Source organism: Eptatretus burgeri, chromosome 3 (assembly GCF_056783735.1).
Source record: "Eptatretus burgeri isolate ZD-2024b chromosome 3, Ebu_testis_v1, whole genome shotgun sequence".
Classification (NCBI taxonomy): domain Eukaryota; kingdom Metazoa; phylum Chordata; class Myxini; order Myxiniformes; family Myxinidae; genus Eptatretus; species Eptatretus burgeri.
Genome location: NC_140963.1, coordinates 62776244 through 62793490, shown reverse-complemented (window position 1 = coordinate 62793490; position 17247 = coordinate 62776244). Strand labels below are relative to the sequence as shown.

Sequence of the window (17247 nt, the reverse complement as noted above, 5' to 3'; positions counted from 1 at the left end):
TAGATCATTAGAAATTGCAGAATTAATTTGCGTCATCATCGTTACACGGTACTGTTTCGCCTAAGCTTGTACATCACTAAAAGAGCGTCGATCGTGTGATTTTACTCTTTACTTCAGCTCAGCTGTGGTTTTCCGTATCATTTTGCTTTTTTCCTTTCGTGACTATTTTATGTTTCCTTTCTGTAATCTGTTGGGAGAACGAGGCAATCTGATTCGAAGGAGTGTTAAATAGTAATAATTTAATCCGTAGTGCGAAGTGAATTGATCGCTCAATTCCAAAGGGGGGACTTCCGGTTCCGATCACAGCGTTTCCACGTGCGTTGCGATGCTTCGCGGAGTGACAATGGGCCGTTAGTTTCACTCGGTATGTATTTAACAAACGTTTGTTGAACAAAATATTTTCAGCCATTTTATTTTGATTATCTGAGGTGTATGTAACTGCGTATGACCTGATAGGAAAAGTGTGTGTGTGTAAATATGCGATAATTAAAGGTCGTTTGGCCTGTCACGCTGCTGGGTGCCCTCGCATCCATTGTCGATGTTTTGAGATGAGTTTTTGAATGTTTTTCTTTGTTTGTTTTTTTGTTTCAAAGCAAGTCGAATTATGGGATCGTACCGACGCACCTCCATCTACACGTACCCTCAACTGGTCGGAGGTACATCACCTGAAAGCACATTCTGGAGGAACTTCAAGGTGACGGGGAACATTCATTCATTCATGGTTTCACCGGAAAATGAGCATCTTGTTTTCTTGAACATGAGACTTTCCCCCGTCCGTGACTCTTTCCCCCATCCGTGACTCTTTCCCCCGTCCGTGACTCTTTCCCCCGTCCGTGACTCTTTCCCCCGTCCGTGACTCTTTCCCCCGTCCGTGACTCTTTCCCACGTCCCTGACTCTTTCCCCCGTCCGTGCCTCTTTCTCCGGTCCGTGTCTCCCTCCCCCCATCGTGTCTCTTTCCCCCGTCCGTGCCTCTTTCCCCCGTCCGTGACTCTTTCCCCCGTCCGTGACTCTTTCCCCCGTCCGTGACTCTTTCCCCCGTCCGTGACTCTTTCCCCCGTCCGTGACTCTTTCCCCCGTCCGTGACTCTTTCCCCCGTCCGTGACTCTTTCCCCCGTCCGTGACTCTTTCCCCCGTCCCTGCCTCTTCCCCCCGCTCGTGACTCTTTCCCCCGTCCGTCACTCTTTCCCCCGTCCGTGACTCTTTCCCCCGTCCGTGACTCTTTCCCCCGTCCGTGACTCTTTCCCCCGTCCGTGACTCTTTCCCCCGTCCGTGACTCTTTCCCCGTCCGTGACTCTTTCCCCCTACCGTGACTCTTTCCCCCGTCCGTGTCTCTTTCCCCCGTCCGTGACTCTTCCCCCCGTCCGTGACTCTTTCCCCCGTCCGTGACTCTTTCCCCCGTCCGTGACTCTTTCCCCCGTCCGTGACTCTTTCCCCCGTCCGTGACTCTTTCCCCGTCCGTGACTCTTTCCCCCGTCCGTGACTCTTTCCCCCGTCCGTGACTCTTTCCCCCGTCCGTGACTCTTTCCCCCGTCCGTGACTCTTTCCCCCGTCCCTGACTCTTTCCCCCGTCCGTGACTCTTTCCCCGTCCGTGACTCTTTCCCCCGTCCGTGACTCTTTCCCCCGTCCGTGACTCTTTCCCCGTCCGTGTCTCTTTCCCCCGTCCGTGACTCTTCCCCCCCTCCGTGCCTCTTTCCCCCGTCCGTGACTCCTTCCCCCGTCCGTGACTCTTTCCCCCGTCCGTGACTCTTTCCCCCGTCCGTGACTCTTTCCCCCGTCCGTGACTCTTTCCCCCGTCCGTGACTCTTTCCCCGTCCGTGACTCTTTCCCCCGTCCGTGACTCTTTCCCCGTCCGTGACTCTTTCCCCCGTCCGTGACTCTTTCCCCCGTCCGTGACTCTTTCCCCCGTCCGTGACTCTTTCCCCCGTCCGTGACTCTTTCCCCGTCCGTGACTCTTTCCCCCGTCCGTGACTCTTTCCCCCGTCCGTGACTCTTTCCCCCGTCCGTGACTTTCCCCCGTCCGTGACTCTTTCCCCCGTCCGTGACTCTTTCCCCGCCCGTTACTCTTTCCCCCGTCCGTGACTCTTTCCCCCGTCCGTGACTCTTTCCCCCGTCCGTGACTTTCCCCCGTCCGGGACCCCTTCCCCCGCCCGGGACCCCTTCCCCCGCCCGTGACCCCTTCCCCCGCCCGGGACCCCTTCCCCCGCCCGGGACCCCTTCCCCCGCCCGGGACCCCTTCCCCCGCCCGGGACCCCTTCCCCCGCCCGGGACCCCTTCCCCCGCCCGGGACCCCTTCCCCTCCCGTCACCCCTTCCCCCTCCCGTCACCCCTTCCCCCGCCCGTCACCCCTTCCCCCGCCCGCCACCCCTTCCCCCGCCCGCCACCCCTTCCCCCGCCCGCCACCCCTTCCCCCGCCCGCCACCCCTTCCCCCGCCCGCCACCCCCTTCCCCCGCCCGCCACCCCCTTCCCCCGCCCGCCACCCCTTCCCCCGCCCGCCACTCTCTTCCCCCGCCCGCCACTCTCTTCCCCCGCCCGCGACCCCTTTCCCCCGCCCGCGACCCCTTTCCCCCGCCCGCGACCCTTTTCCCCCACACCCTTTAACATATTCAACTGAAACTTGGTACATGGCTTTATTGTGATAAGTTACAGAACAAGTTCGAGTTTCAAGGCGTTTCGTCAATTTTTCACAGAGTTATACCGGTTTTTAGACTTGGAAAATATCACATCGGTGGGTGACATATTGCAAAGCAATCCTCGCTCTTGGTCATTGTTTGTGGGTTTTTGTTATTTATTTATTTTTCTCCCGAAACAGGTTTATGTGCATTGGATTTCGTTCCCAGGGAGGGTTCTGCGTCAGAGGGTCCACCGTTCCTCAGAGGGACATTGAGCTCGGTGTCTCGTCTGCTGCCATTCGTCGGTGGATGTTAAAGATCCACAGTGTCCGTTTTACCGACTTCCTGGGGTGTGTTCCGTCACCAGGAAGCTTGTTTACCCCTGCCAAGCAGCTTGCTTGCTTCAAAGCACTACAACGGAACTGAGTGCTCGGAACCGCCAAACAACTTGTCGGTCTCCATGGTAACAGTGCTATCGTGGTACTCAAATGCCGTCCAGACCGTCGTTTTCAGTTTTACTAGATCCTCTTGTGACGACGTCCCCAAACTAATTTACTGTCTTGGCAGCGTATCCCAGAGTACGAGGCAGAGGGAAAGAAAAAAAAAAAGCAAATAAATAGGGAGTCAAGAGGAGGATACCCCTGCCAGTTTATCGAGGGACCTGCCATTGTGTATTTTGGGCAGGGGGAATCTGCATGTTTGAAAATCTTGAAGAATTGAGTTGAAAAGTAGAAGTACAGAGTCCATTTCTGCTAACATAATGAAGCGCACCTCTAAATCGCTTTCTCCGTTTGCCGAGCGGCTTACAATGCGGTTGACACGGAATGATTTGCTTGGAACGTAATTGCAAGTGGCTTGATAATGGAACGCACTACGGCCCTCGATCCCTTGATCAATTGTTCCACTTGCCAAGCAGCTTGTAAAGCGGTTGATTCAGAATGGCTGGCTTGGCAAGTGATAGCAAGCTGCTTGCTCATGGAACACACTCCTGAACTGAACAATTTCCAAATTCATGCCAAAACCAGCTCAGGTTGAACATCAAGTTTGATTCGCTTGTTCGTCAAAGACTTCTGCCCAACTTCCCAGATAGCCGGCCACACCAGATGCAGAGTGTGGGATGACTTGAGGCTGTTCAATTTGTAGCTGCAGTACTTAATTATCCTCATCATGTCTTTCAACACGCAAGAATATAATACCGCTTGGCTTTTTCACAGCCAGACGTAATATCGACAGTCTCTTTACACTCACCTCCACCTTCTGACCTGAGATCACAGGTTTTTTTTTTCCTATTTTTGTTGCATTTTTCATTCGCAAAATACTTTTATTTGACAGCAACGTGTTGCCGGCCCATTGCCAGACCTCCAACCTGGAGGACCAGTCGCGCAATGTGTGTATGCATGTGCACATAACATTGAAAAATAGCAGAAGAATAGACATTGTCAACGCTTTTCGTTTTGTAGCTCGTCGGGACACGCACAAGAATACCATCGATATGCAGATGCAAAATAAAACAATTTATTTGTTTAGACATTTGGTGATCAGCTCTTAGAACTGTTCCTGACATGAACGTACACATGATGTCGGCGAGGCACCGCGAGGCAACCCAACACCTCCCATTTTAATGGATCGAGGTCAGAACAAATGCAGTGTTTGCACAAGTTATTTTTGTGTGCAAAGAATAGTAGCTCGTCTGTGTATAAATGTGGCTTCAACAACACGTAAATTGGCTTCAATACGAGCACGTGCCACAATCTGGAACCGCTCAGTGTGATGGTCTTGGGCACATTCAGGATTGCTCAGGAGGTGCTGATCAATGGCCGAATCACCTTGAGTAGGCATTCCTGTTTGGTTCGTGCATGCACGGGATGGTTGTGTACGACCAATCTCCAAGTTGTTCCCAGTTGCCGAGGGAATGTGCTGCTTGATCCGATCCTCTAGTCTGAGGGAGGTACAACTTGCATTCCTGGCATCACACCGGCACTGAAATTCGTCAATAACATTGTTATCTCTGCCACCGAAGGTGAAGGAGGTTGTGTTTTCATCCCTTTCTGTCTTTGTTTGTCTGTCGGTGTGCAGGATATCTCAAAAAGTTGTGGACGGATTAGGATGACATTTAGTAGACAGGTTGGGTGTGTGTGACGAGGACGCACTGAATAGATTTTGATGAAGATCCGAATCCGGATCTGGATATGAGAATTATTTAATTTTAAAGTGATTCTTCACCATTGACAGATTGGGTCAAAAACGACATATAGCAGAGTATTTAAAAAATGTAATTGGCTGGATATGTTCTCGTGGATCAGGAATTACGTGGCAGAGGTATGCACGCTACCGAGTGCCCTTCTAGTTTGGTCTGTATCGATTGAGTTGGAGGAGTGGGAGAGGGGGGCAGTTATTGGAGGAACATTGTTGGTCGCATTCATATGCCGGCGTCGTTACATCCCCTCTTGTTGTGCCCCCACTGTCAGTGCATTGTCTCCTTGCTCTTCCAAGACATGAGATGTAAATACTTTTTTTTTTGAAAAAATACAAAATGGCTCCATCATCCTGAAACGTTTGTACTCGTAATCATTTATTTTTAAAATTATCACTCTTTGGCAGAGTCCCGTGGATATAAAAGAATATGGGGCCGTCACCCATATTGACTTCTCTCCAGTTCCTCCACACCGTTTTGCTGTCACTGCATCCACTCGGGTAGGAGATCTACCCATCGTACAACACATCCACTTGCCTTTTTTTTTTGTTTTGTTTTAACCCTGAATTGATTTCACCTAACATTTGCACAGCACATCTTCTTCCCCACCCTCCAGTACTCATTGTATCTCTTTGGGCAATTGCTTTTAAAGATTCATGTATACGGTGAAAATGCACGCACACCTGAACGAACATTCAGCCGTTTCCTGGAAGTGGCACACTGTGGCGTCTTTAGACATGATGGACGCCTTCTTGCTGCTGGCAGCAATGACTCCATAGTGCGGTTGTTTGACATTAATGGGCGTGCAGCACTACGGTCCTTCTCTGGCCATACCAGGTAAGTGCCATGCACACTTTGCTGAATATAGTGTTATCGCTCGAGGTTTTGACGGTACCATGCCCCTCAATATAACGAGCACCGAGCCTCTTAGCAAAATGAGTGGATTCATGATTATTTATATTAGTATTGATTGAATGCTCTTGTGGAAGCTTGTTCATGAATCACATCCAGGATGTAAGACATTGATGGACATTCATGCACCTTAACATGAATTGCAAGGACGTGACACCCCGCACTTATAACCCATCAACACAAACTTGACCCAACTCGGGTCCCGTTCTGCTTGCGCTGTCACCTTGAACTTGACACTGTACAACACTTGATTGCGACTTGCCATCACCTCGCACGATACAGACGACTATTTAACATTTCATCTTCACTCGATCTCTGAGGGAATGTAGTCGGAGTGGCTGGCTTCCTTGGGATTGTGGGCTGTAAATGATGATGATTATGATAATGGCAAGAACATTGATAAGCAATGGAGATATGCCCGTGGCGATAATGTATTTGAGCGCCTGGCCCCGGTCCTTTGACCCGGCAAGTATTCTGTTCAGACAAGCAAGCTTTTGAGAAAGCTAACAAACGAAAATGAAGAGCACTGTGTGTTTTGTGTATTTTATTACACCACGCACATGAAGCGAAAAGTGGGCTTCAGCAATTGGTTCATGTCTGTCTGTATATTATGAATTTATGGTTGAGGAGCAAATTATTCAAATTGAATGTTTTATTTTGAAAACGATTCGGAACATGAATAAGAAGACAAGTTTGCCGATTTACCATTCCGTACTTTTGGCTCTGAATTTGTCCCAATCGCACCTGCACAGAGAGGAGCAAGATGATTTTATCACTCTGTCTGCCTGGCAGTCAAACAGAATTGAAAATTATTCCAAACACAAAACTTACTGTTTTTAAGGACATTATAAAGGACACAAACCACAAGCATGACGAGCAAATGTAACATGTTAGATCAGGTGATGTTATAGACGCTGGAGAAAATGGCAGTGAACCCCTGAATAGATTTATTTACTTGCCTTTAAACTTCTTTAAACCTTTATTTGAATTGAATTGTATGCTTGAACAAGCCTGGTGTTGGTTTAGTGGTTCGGGTGGTTGGCTTGGGCTCTCAGGGTCCTGAGTTTGAGCCTTGTTGGCTGGTGAATTTACACCAGGTGGTGGGGTTGACTCAGCCTGTCATCCTTCCGAGGTCGGCAAAATGATTACCGGCTTGCTGGGATCATTGAGCCATTCGAGTATCCTGTGTCAGAGTGGCGACCCATCCAGGATTGTTCCCAATAACCCAGGAGACTGCTTCGGCAGCATAAATACTCTGTTCAGAGGATGATACCAATGGACGAAATCTTGTTGCGGGCCGGGTATCGGTTGCGAGCACGACCGCGAGGTGGAGCAGTGGGGTCGACTCTACCTAACACCCGGAATCTAGATCGTACCTTTCAGAAAACTCCGACAGGTATGGGTCCCTTACCGGACCGTGAATCATCAATGATTACACCACGTGGTACAGGGTTATTTGCCAATCTTCAAAATACCTAGAGCTCCACGTGGCGAGATGCCGAGTATTCACACCCTCGACGGCCCTCTCACGAGTCGAGCTGTTAGCGTGCCCGACCCGTGAGCAACCCGAGCGGACGGTTGCCGAAGTTCCGTCGGTCCAAACGCACATTTGCAGTGGCAACAGCCTTTGTAATTCACCAACATGCGTCATGCTAAGCCAATGGAAGAAACATAGCAACGAACTGATACATTTAACAAATATATTTATTTATAATGGGGGAAAGGAGGAAGCACGCAAGAAGCAGAGTTATCACGACTAATAAGAGGCACGTATGTACAGCACAGAGCACTTCCACAATTCCTACTTAAAGACGGGCCCACACACAGACACACAGAAACGGACCCCAATGGTCTTTATTGAAGGCCTCCAGCTCGATGACAGGTGAGCTAGAGACCAGACCCTGCGCTTGAACCTGTCCACCTCATGTGGTCTTTCACGATCCGGCTCGACGGGACTCGAACCTGCAACACGACGCCGCTCCAAGCACCGGACACCACGCACCAACCGGCCACGCACCAACCAACCAAGGCCAAGGATCAGAGCCGACTATGATCCAGCTCGGCGGGACTCGAACCCGCAACACAATGATGATGACCCCAAGACGACAACCAGGTGACAACCAAGACGACCGACCAACCAACCTGGCGTTCCTTTATATCTTCTTCTTCCCCAGGGTCAGACAATCGTCCTCTGAGGTGGCCTCCCCTCTCATTGGCCGGCGTGTCGTGGGAACATCACCTTCTGAGGCGGCCTCCACTCTCATTGGCCAGCGTGTCGTGAGAACATCGCCTTCTGAGGGGGCCTCCACTCTCATTGGCCGGCGTGGCGTGGGATGACCGAACTCTGTGGCCTGATTTGACAAGGGGCACGCCCCTGTCTTCCTGGGCCGAGTCTCGATCTGAGTTGATGGAAATCTCCGCCCACGTACGTGGTCGAACGCACGTAGGCAATGGCTTCGGTGTGAGGAAGCGAGGTGAAGGCGTGTTGTAAACGAATCTCCGCAGCGCACACGCGTAGTTCCCGTTCGACACAGGTAGGGGGGCCCTAACTATATACACACTTACCGATATAATTGTTCTATAGGGACCCTGACTGTTGTGTGCGATGGGTTCCAGATTCATAACAATATATACTCTTAAAAATAAGAAACTTTATCCGGAATAAGGATCCGGATACGAGAATATATTCAGTGATTCTTCACCATTGAGAGATTGGGCCAAAAATGATGTAGAGCACGATCTCTCAAAAAGTTTTATAGACGGATTCGAGCAAAACTTGGTGGACAGGTTGGGTGTGTGACAAGGAAGAATTGAATTGATTTTGGCAAAGATCTCGATCCTGACACGAGAATTTTTGTTTTTGTTTTAAACCTTTTGAACCCTCGCAGTCGTTTTTTCCAGCACCTATTCCAACCTCCATATACCTGAGCAGCCAGATTTTTTCTCCTGGGAGCCCAGGGTGAGGGAGATGAAAGTCCAAGAAGCTCAGGATTCAAAGGGTCAAGTGATTTGTCACCATTGAGAGATGAGGCCAAAAACAATTTGGACCACAATATCTCAAAAAGTTGTCGAGGGGTTATGACAAAACTAGGGGAATTAGTTGCTTAAGTGAGAACAACAAGCCGATTCGATTTTGGTTCAGACCAGGGCCCAGATCTGGCCGATTGGTGCGATACAAAACGTAAACTGTTCAGCCTGGTGGAGGTATACTCTACTGAGTGCCGTTCTAGTTTTTGTTTGCAGCACAAGGCTGCAGGGTAGCACCATTGGCTGAGGGTGTGGTTATGCCTCTGATGTCGTACCCCCTGTAGGTTAAGGTAATTTTGTGCCGGTAGATTTTTTTTTTTGTTCATGGATTTTTGGAATTTGTTCATGGTACTGGTGATGGCTCGCCTTCTCTTCACACAGGACATCGTTTGATTTTTCACATCCACATCCTACTGCCGGGAGATGGGACGCCACTTTAACATCCATCCAACCATCCAACCATCCAAGGGATGGCACACAATGATGAAACAGCCGCCATCCTGATTGCCCTTATTATCCTGGTAGAAATGGAGTCCAACATTAAAAATTATTTTAAACCTTTGGCACCCTTTATCACTTGGGAGTTCAAAATGATTTGTAAAGTGTTACGCTATCGCCGATTACTGTAATCGCCCTTTTCCATATTGCTGTACACTGGTTAGTGTAGTAGATAGTAGAAAAATCATGCAAATTATGATACAAGCATCACATTTGGCATTTCTGTTCTGCAGGGCTTTCTGATCAAATCTGCCTAATTGGCCATTTGAAAATCCAAATTTTGAAAAATTTGAAGAAAAAAAAAAACTTCAAAAAAATTTGAAGTCACAGCTGGCTGAAATTCTTGAAGTGCAAATGAACATCCCAGACAGAGAACCAAGGGGAGATGCAGTCATCATTGATGGCTCAGCACTTATCAATGCCCTACCTCCACGCACTTCAAAGATATTTGATGACTATGCTGAAGAAGACATCATCCCAAAGGTGGAATCCTATGGTGCCAGGTACGCGAGGGTGGACGTAGTGTTTGATGTGTACAAGAAGTCAAGTCTGAAGTCCGAGGCAAGGTCGAAAAGGGGGCAAGGAATCAGAAGAAGAGTGACAGGAATCAGTAAGACCCCAAGTAACTGGAGAAGCTTTCTTTGAGATGACAGCAACAAGACTGAGCTGTTTCACTTCCTTGCGGAAAAGATGTGTGAAGCACAGACGACAAGCACAGTCATTGTCACAAAAGGAGAAGATGCCATTAGCAACACAAGGAAGTCACTGGATGCTGTGTCTCCATGTTGTCATGAAGAAGCTGACACTCGAATATTTGTACACGCCAGGGATGCAACGACGGATGGTAGCAAATCCATTATCATGAAGGCTAATGACACGGGCGTGCTAGTCATAGCAATATCTGTACTGCCATCCTTACAGGAAGGAACTTGGTCTTGAGAACATGTGGATTGCCTTTGGCCAAGGAGCCAAGGCACGATGGATTCCAGTCCATGAGGTAGTTTCTGCAATTGGGCCTGAGAAAGCTAGAGGGATCCTATACTTCCATGCGTTCACTGGATGTGACGTCGTGTCTGCCTTCCGCGGTAAAAGGAAGAAAACTGCGTGGCAGACTTGGAACGTCTTTGATGATGTTTCTGAAACATTCACCAATCTCAGCCAGCATCCAACATTGATTCGTGATCTTGACTTTTTTGAAGGTTTTTTTTTGTTTTTTTTAATTATTCAAAATTTGGATTTTCAAATGGCTAATTGGGCAGATTTGATCAGAAAGCCCTGGAGAACAAATGTGCCAAATTTGATGCTTGTATCATCATTTGCACGATTCGTTTCAAAAATTGCTGTTATCTGCCCCACTCGGTGTGATTTTGTAATTTTGCAGGAGATGCGTGTCTGTGCATCTGTGTCATTGGTTATCTCCATATGTGGGTTTCAGGAGATGGAATGGAGAGTGTGTGCGTGCGTGCGTGCGTGCGTGCGTGCGTGGGTGTGTGCGTGTTTTTTGACATTAATTATAACATGCTCTCTTTGCTAATTCCCATTCCTCCCCTCACCTTTCTCTCTCTCTTCCACTCCCCTCTCTGAGGGACCTTCTCAACTTCAGACCGACTCTGATAACAACACACCTTCACAACTTAGCCCATTAATCATGATCCTTCACCAAAATGAAACTGGATACTCGAGTCTTGGGAGGACTCTGTTCCATCTTCAAAAACCCGAATTTTGGAGATAACATTCACTCACTCACTCACTCCAGAGTATACACACGTATAATCTCCTGGATTATCATTTGTGTGTCGATCGTTGTGACCGAGGCACCGGGGCATTTTCCAAGTTCCGTTGTGGTAATGCACACACGCCACAGCACACACCACAGCACACACCACAGCACACACCACAGCACACACCACAGAACACACACAACACACTTATTAGTATAGATTGAGCTTCAGTGTGTCTGTCCAGGCCATACCATTTTTACCAATTCAGCTTTTGTCATCAAACCTTCAACAAACCTTTATGATCAGAAGGTGGAAAACACAAATTAATAAAATGTACAATTTTTATAACTCGTCTTCGTCACGTTTAGTTCGAGTACAAAGTGGACGCGGACGGGCTTTGCATGTTGAGATGTTTTCGAGTTGTTTTTTCCATTTGAAGTTTAATTTGCTGTCACTTCTGATTCTTTGAACAATTGTTAACAATCTGCAATGAGTGAACCAACTCGTTCCACAATGCTCAATGTGCAATGCAACCCTGAGCATGACAAAATTAGAATATATATATATATATATATATATATATATATATACTGTATATATATATATATGTATATATATATATATATATATATATATATATATATATATATATATATATATATATATATATATATATATATATATATATATATATATATATACAGTAGACTCGGCGTAAGTCGGCAGCGTGTAACTCGTCACTTCGCCTAAGTCGGCAGCGTCAAAAAGTCCCGAATTTATCTCATGTTAAATCCCTTTGAATAAAGGGTCATCCCTCTGTAAGTCGTCATCTCTAAGTCGTCACTTCGTCTAAGTCGTCAGATGTTGTCCGTTCCCGCGTAATGGAAACTCAAGTAAATTACCATGCCTAACTCGTCACACGGAACTGCTGCCTCGTGAGAAGCCCGATTTCATGGAATCGTGATGCTCGCTCATTGGTTTACACCGCCAGTGATAGGCTATTTATAACTGCGTACACACGTTGATCGCACTGCAGGCAGGACAATGGTGACTAAGCGTAAGCTTACAACTAAAACCTACCAAGAAAATACGACATTATCCAGTTTTGCGAGGCAAACCCACTGATGAAGAAAACAGCCATAGCTGAGAAGTTGGACATCAAACGGCAGACATTGAACGATATCTTGAAGAATAAGGGCACGATGTTTGAACAAGTGGAGAAGATCGCGAGGCCGGTGGTAAGTGTGAAACGCGTGAAACGTGTGTCCTTTGAAGATGTCGATGACGCGCTCATCATCTGGTTTCGGCAAATGTCGGCTCAGCCAAATATTCGGTTGGATGGTGAAATGTTGCTGCTGAAGGCACGTAAATTCGCTGTGGGCCTTGGGCATGATGATGCCGAGACCTTGCCGATGCACTGGATAGACAGATTCAAAGTGAGGTGGGGAATCGGCAAGGTCAAGAGGTGCGGCGAATCAGGCAGCGTGGATTCGCCGATACTGTCCGAATGTGATGCGCCGATACTGTCTTTTGGTGGAGGATTACCCAGACAACATCATGGAATACAATGACCGGTTTGAGTCCTTTCTCATGCACCAGATGCCCAAGAGTTTGAGGCAGTCAAACATTACGGATTACTTCGCGAAGGAGTAAAGGATCAATCAAGCTTCGTGTTGAAGTCAGATCATGGTTTTATATTGGCTTGTTTTGTACATTACCGCACTCACTCACACAAGCATTGAGTGGTAATCATCACCACGATGACTGTGTGTCATGTACTTTGTCACCATACCATCACCGATGGTATACGAGTTGTCTTACAGAGTTGTTCATTATCTTTACTTTTGATAAACTGATTCATGAATTCCATCTTTGCTTGATCACTTTCCAACTCACCAATGAACCCCCACCTATGCCCCGAGGATTGTGTTTTCCTTTTGGTACAATAGCCGGCTCTCACACATGTGTCCAGGCCACGCGCGACTTCATCCTTCACCCCACAGTCATCATGAATGTTCGCATATGCGTAAGTCGTCACATTTCTAAGTCGTCACTTTTTTTCTCGGTCCCGATGATGATGACGACTTACGCCTAGTCTACTGTATATACTTTTCACATAATGTAGAACAATCGAATCGTGTAATTGTTGCTGCATTTTGCACGTTAATTACGATTAGCAGCAAATTCTGTATTTTCACAGTAAAAGTGGCCAGTCTTGCAAAAATAAATAAAAAAATAAAGAAACGAAAGGAAACGTGGGAGAAGAACATCGAGTTCCGTATGGGTTGTAATTTCTCTGCTGCTTGCTCCTGTTTGTGGAGAACTGCTTCAGGAGGTGCATCATGAACAGGCTTGGCAGGATTCCATTTTTGTCGGTAAATGTAGACAAAAAATGATGGTTCAAAACTTTGGAGTTTAACGTCCATTTAATTAATGTGTAAAATTATCTCCTTTTCTTCTCCGGGCAAACAGCCAGCTCTGGGGCGGAACGTTTGGTGTGCACTGCGTGCGCGGGGTTAAAGTTGAGAGAGATTAAGCCGTTAGGTTTTTTTTTTTCGTGGGTGGTTAAACGGCACTGTTAAAATTTATGCCATCCTAAAAATTTAAATCGAAATAAATTCTCAGAAAGAAACATCGGTTTGATCCACCAAAATTGTTTGAAAATATAAATCAAATTCTGGCAAGCTTAATCATGAAGTGCTGTTTCTCTTGGTTGCTGTTCCATTGGTGTCCCCTATCACCGCTTTGTGGTGTCCCGCACTGTTATGAGTAAGAACCTCACCGGATGGCTGGAGGTACGCACACTCGACTCAAAGCCATCTAACCTGGGTTTGAATCCCGACCCGGCTATAAACTGTCGTCGTCCTGGTGTTTCACAGGCAGGGTGGTTCATCAATGTGTGTGCTGTTTCTCGGATGGATGTGAAATGGGCGTCCCAGTCTGCCGGCATTAGTTGGTGGATTTTAAAGATCCCACGGTGTCCTTCGTGAAAAGTAGGCAAACTATCACCAGCATCCTGAACAAATTACAAATTCCTGCTCTAACGACTGCTGGGAAGGCAATGGCAAACCACTTGGTGTAACCCTTGCCAATAAATTACTTTGGCAGCACCGACGCTCAATGTCGGAATATGGTATATCAGAATTATGAGTAAAATACGCCTCCATCGATCTGTCCGTGTGCCTTTTGTTTTTTTTCCCCCAGAGCGGTCCACGCGGTGTCATTTTTAGCGGATGGTCTGAAGGTTTTGTCGGCCTCTGATGATAATTCAGTTAATCTCTGGGATATCGCAACATCTGCCAAGCTCGGGGTGTTTGCTGAGCACTCCGACTATGTTCGCACGGCATGTACCAGTCGTTTCAACAGCAGCCTCTTTCTCACAGGTGAGCCTCGATCTTTATTTGCACACGTTGCGGGTCATACATCCGTCGGTCACTGGGAAGCATCTTCCATTACGAATCACGTTTTGAATATTTTTGGACTAAGTGAAGGCAAATGTGACCCCCGCAGGCTCATATGACCACTCGGTACGCATCTTCGATGCTCGAGAAGGAAAGGCCATTCTGACCGTAGACCATGGACATCCGGTAGAAAGTGTGCTTTTGCTTCCCTCGGAAGGCATCTTTATCTCTGCAGGTACGACTGCGGTCGGGACAGAAAGCACTTTAATATTTGATGCATTCTGCTGAAATAGAATTGCTGTGTACATACAGAAGTGATACTGCCGCATACATAACAAACAATCTTTCAACCCTTTATAATATTGGCCCTTGCTTTAAAGCATAATTTATTAAACCATGCTACCAGGGACCAAAGGCCCAGAAAAAGGGATGAGGATTTTGGTTCAACTGTGGAAGCATCATCACATTTAGTGTTTGTCCTTGTACATTTTTCTGCATGTACATTTGGATGATGCTATTCTCTCATTGCCTCGCCTTGCTCAATGACACGTCAGATACCAAAATGATGGTTTCTGTGGGTATTTGTAAGGAAGTCTGAAATGGTTGTAATTTGCATATTTTCGGTTTCTCTTTTGTCTCCGAGCTTTCCATTTCTTTGATCGTGTTCCAAAAAGGTGGGCGCTATGTGAAGGTGTGGGATACCACGCTGGGTGGACGGTTGCTCTCTTGCATTCGTGGACACCACAAGACTGTGACAAAGCTGGCACTTAACGGGGCAGGAAATCGCCTTCTCGTGTCTTCACTGGACAGGTGTGGTAAGCAAAATGACAGCCTCCTACTTGTGGCCACACTCGTGTTATAATTTGCAGTTTCTTTTAATTTCATATTCCAATGAGGGTTGCTCAAAATCTTCAAGGAATGAGATGCGCACAATCGTCCGAAACGTGTGGCTTTTATTTTTCATTGTAGCTTCCCTTGACGTCCATGCAATGGCTTCCTTCGTCCTTCAAACTTTCTATGCCAGTACACCCAGTTCAGGCTTCAGTCAGTTCCTCGTCACCGGTGAATTTGTGGCCACACGGAAGTGACTTCAAATGCCAAAACAGATTGTAGCTGTGGGCCAGGTCTGTGATTGTGTAGGTGAGCTTCCAGGTGCAGTCATAAATGGTGGTCTGAGTAACACGGCAATGTGTACCTGCACATTGTGAAGGAAGAAGCCTTCCTTTGGTCAGCGTCCCTAAAATGTTTGTGCTTTAAGACCTTCCATAAATTTTTTTTTTCTGATGCTGGCATTGTACTCCCCTATGATTGTAGTTTTGTGAGGCACGGAGTCGATCAGCAGGATTCCATTGGCATCCCCCCCAAAAAAATCGAGGCCTTCATCTTGCAAAAATCCAGGAAAAATATCGGTGAAGCAATGTTTCACCCCAGCTACCAGACGAGCGATAAAATTTACTTTCTCTGCATTGAACAGTTTGAGAAGCTTGCGACATGATGGCAGCCATCGCCATTGACCATCAGAGCTGAGGTTTAGAGATTTTAGAGATACTGAGACTTTGATCATGCACAAGTGTTCGTGGATGATTGTGAAAGCATTGCTTTGAAAAAGTCCAAGTTCTGTGTCTGTTTCAGTGACGGTGCAGTAGCTCGTACTCCATGAAAGTGATTAATGCCTCGACTTGTTGGGCAACAGTTTGTGAGTCGTTGCATCTGTCGTCTGTCCAGATCTGGGATCATCTTCAAGTGACACACCTCCATACTTGGTCAGCTGCCCATTTAGATACAAGGGTGGCCTGAAAGTCGCTTTACCCGTGTTAAATTTCTCACACCTCCCTCCTCACCGTGGTATGTGGCAACACTGACTCAGAAGAATGACTTGAGCGCATGCAGATACAATGACTGATTAACTATTGGAAGAATTGCACGATAAAAGCAGTACACCCGGACACCGACATTCACAGTTCCCACATTCGCGGTTAATAATTTGTGACATTCTCCTACATTCACAGGAAATTGCCCTGCGCGAAATTGAAATTCGTGATTTTCGTGGTGTTTGTTTTGTTTGTTTGTTTATTTATTTTCTCACGAGTCGTGAGCATCACGCAGTTCTAAAACATATTCTCCATGAGCCATGCACAAATAAACTAGATGTACATATGCAAAAAAACATATCTTCCACGAGCCACGAACATGACCTGCTTCCTGTACGTGTATTGTAGATTCGAGGGATAAACATAGTTTTGTGCGATGTCTCGACAGTGTAACACGTCATTCCCCGCGATGCCATCCCCCGTGAGTTACTCACAGAATGAAAACACTAACAGCATCAATTGATGTATCCAGTAATTTCCAGGTTACCACATGTGGAGATTACACAATGGAAACATTCATCGCATCTTCGTGTAAATCACCATCTTGCTACGAACAGCACCATCTGAGCTGTTACATTTTAACAACTCGGCATAATCTGCATGTAGTTAGGAAAGACTCATGTCCTGTGAGTTAAAGAATGGAAACATTCAGCATATCTATTAGTGTAATTGGCAGCGAGCTTGCTACATACAGACTTAATTACACAATAGCATCATTCACCACATATATTATCAGCTGCCAAATACAGAATCACCCACAAACAATGCGCAGACCACTCGCCGTGTCCTGGATTGCCATCATTCCTGTCCCATTGCTCTAACCTGTGTGTTGCCTCTCGCTCCGTTCATTATTCGAAAATGGCTCCCAAGGATTGAGGACAACACTCAGAAGGGTATTCCTCCAAACGGACCACTGATACGGGAGAAGGCGAAACTCCTGCATGACCTCTCTGAAGCGGGTGGTGCAAGCACGAGCGTGGCAGGTACAAGCGGCACCTCCAGCCCATTTAC

At 47.0% G+C, this 17247-nt stretch overlaps 1 protein-coding gene across 1 annotated transcript in view; it reads left to right on the top strand.

Annotated features, from left to right (window-relative positions):
* The first annotated feature begins 215 nt into the window (after positions 1-215).
* Positions 216-17247, top strand: part of UTP15 (UTP15 small subunit processome component) — a 73627-nt gene continuing 56595 nt past the window's right edge. The window contains exons 1-7 of the mRNA XM_085873744.1: positions 216-364; positions 594-694; positions 5214-5306; positions 5459-5643; positions 14169-14347; positions 14475-14600; positions 15040-15175. Of these exons, the coding sequence (XP_085729870.1) occupies positions 605-694; positions 5214-5306; positions 5459-5643; positions 14169-14347; positions 14475-14600; positions 15040-15175 (809 nt within the window). The 5' untranslated portion in view covers positions 216-364; positions 594-604. The remainder of the gene's footprint in view (positions 365-593; positions 695-5213; positions 5307-5458; positions 5644-14168; positions 14348-14474; positions 14601-15039; positions 15176-17247) is intronic.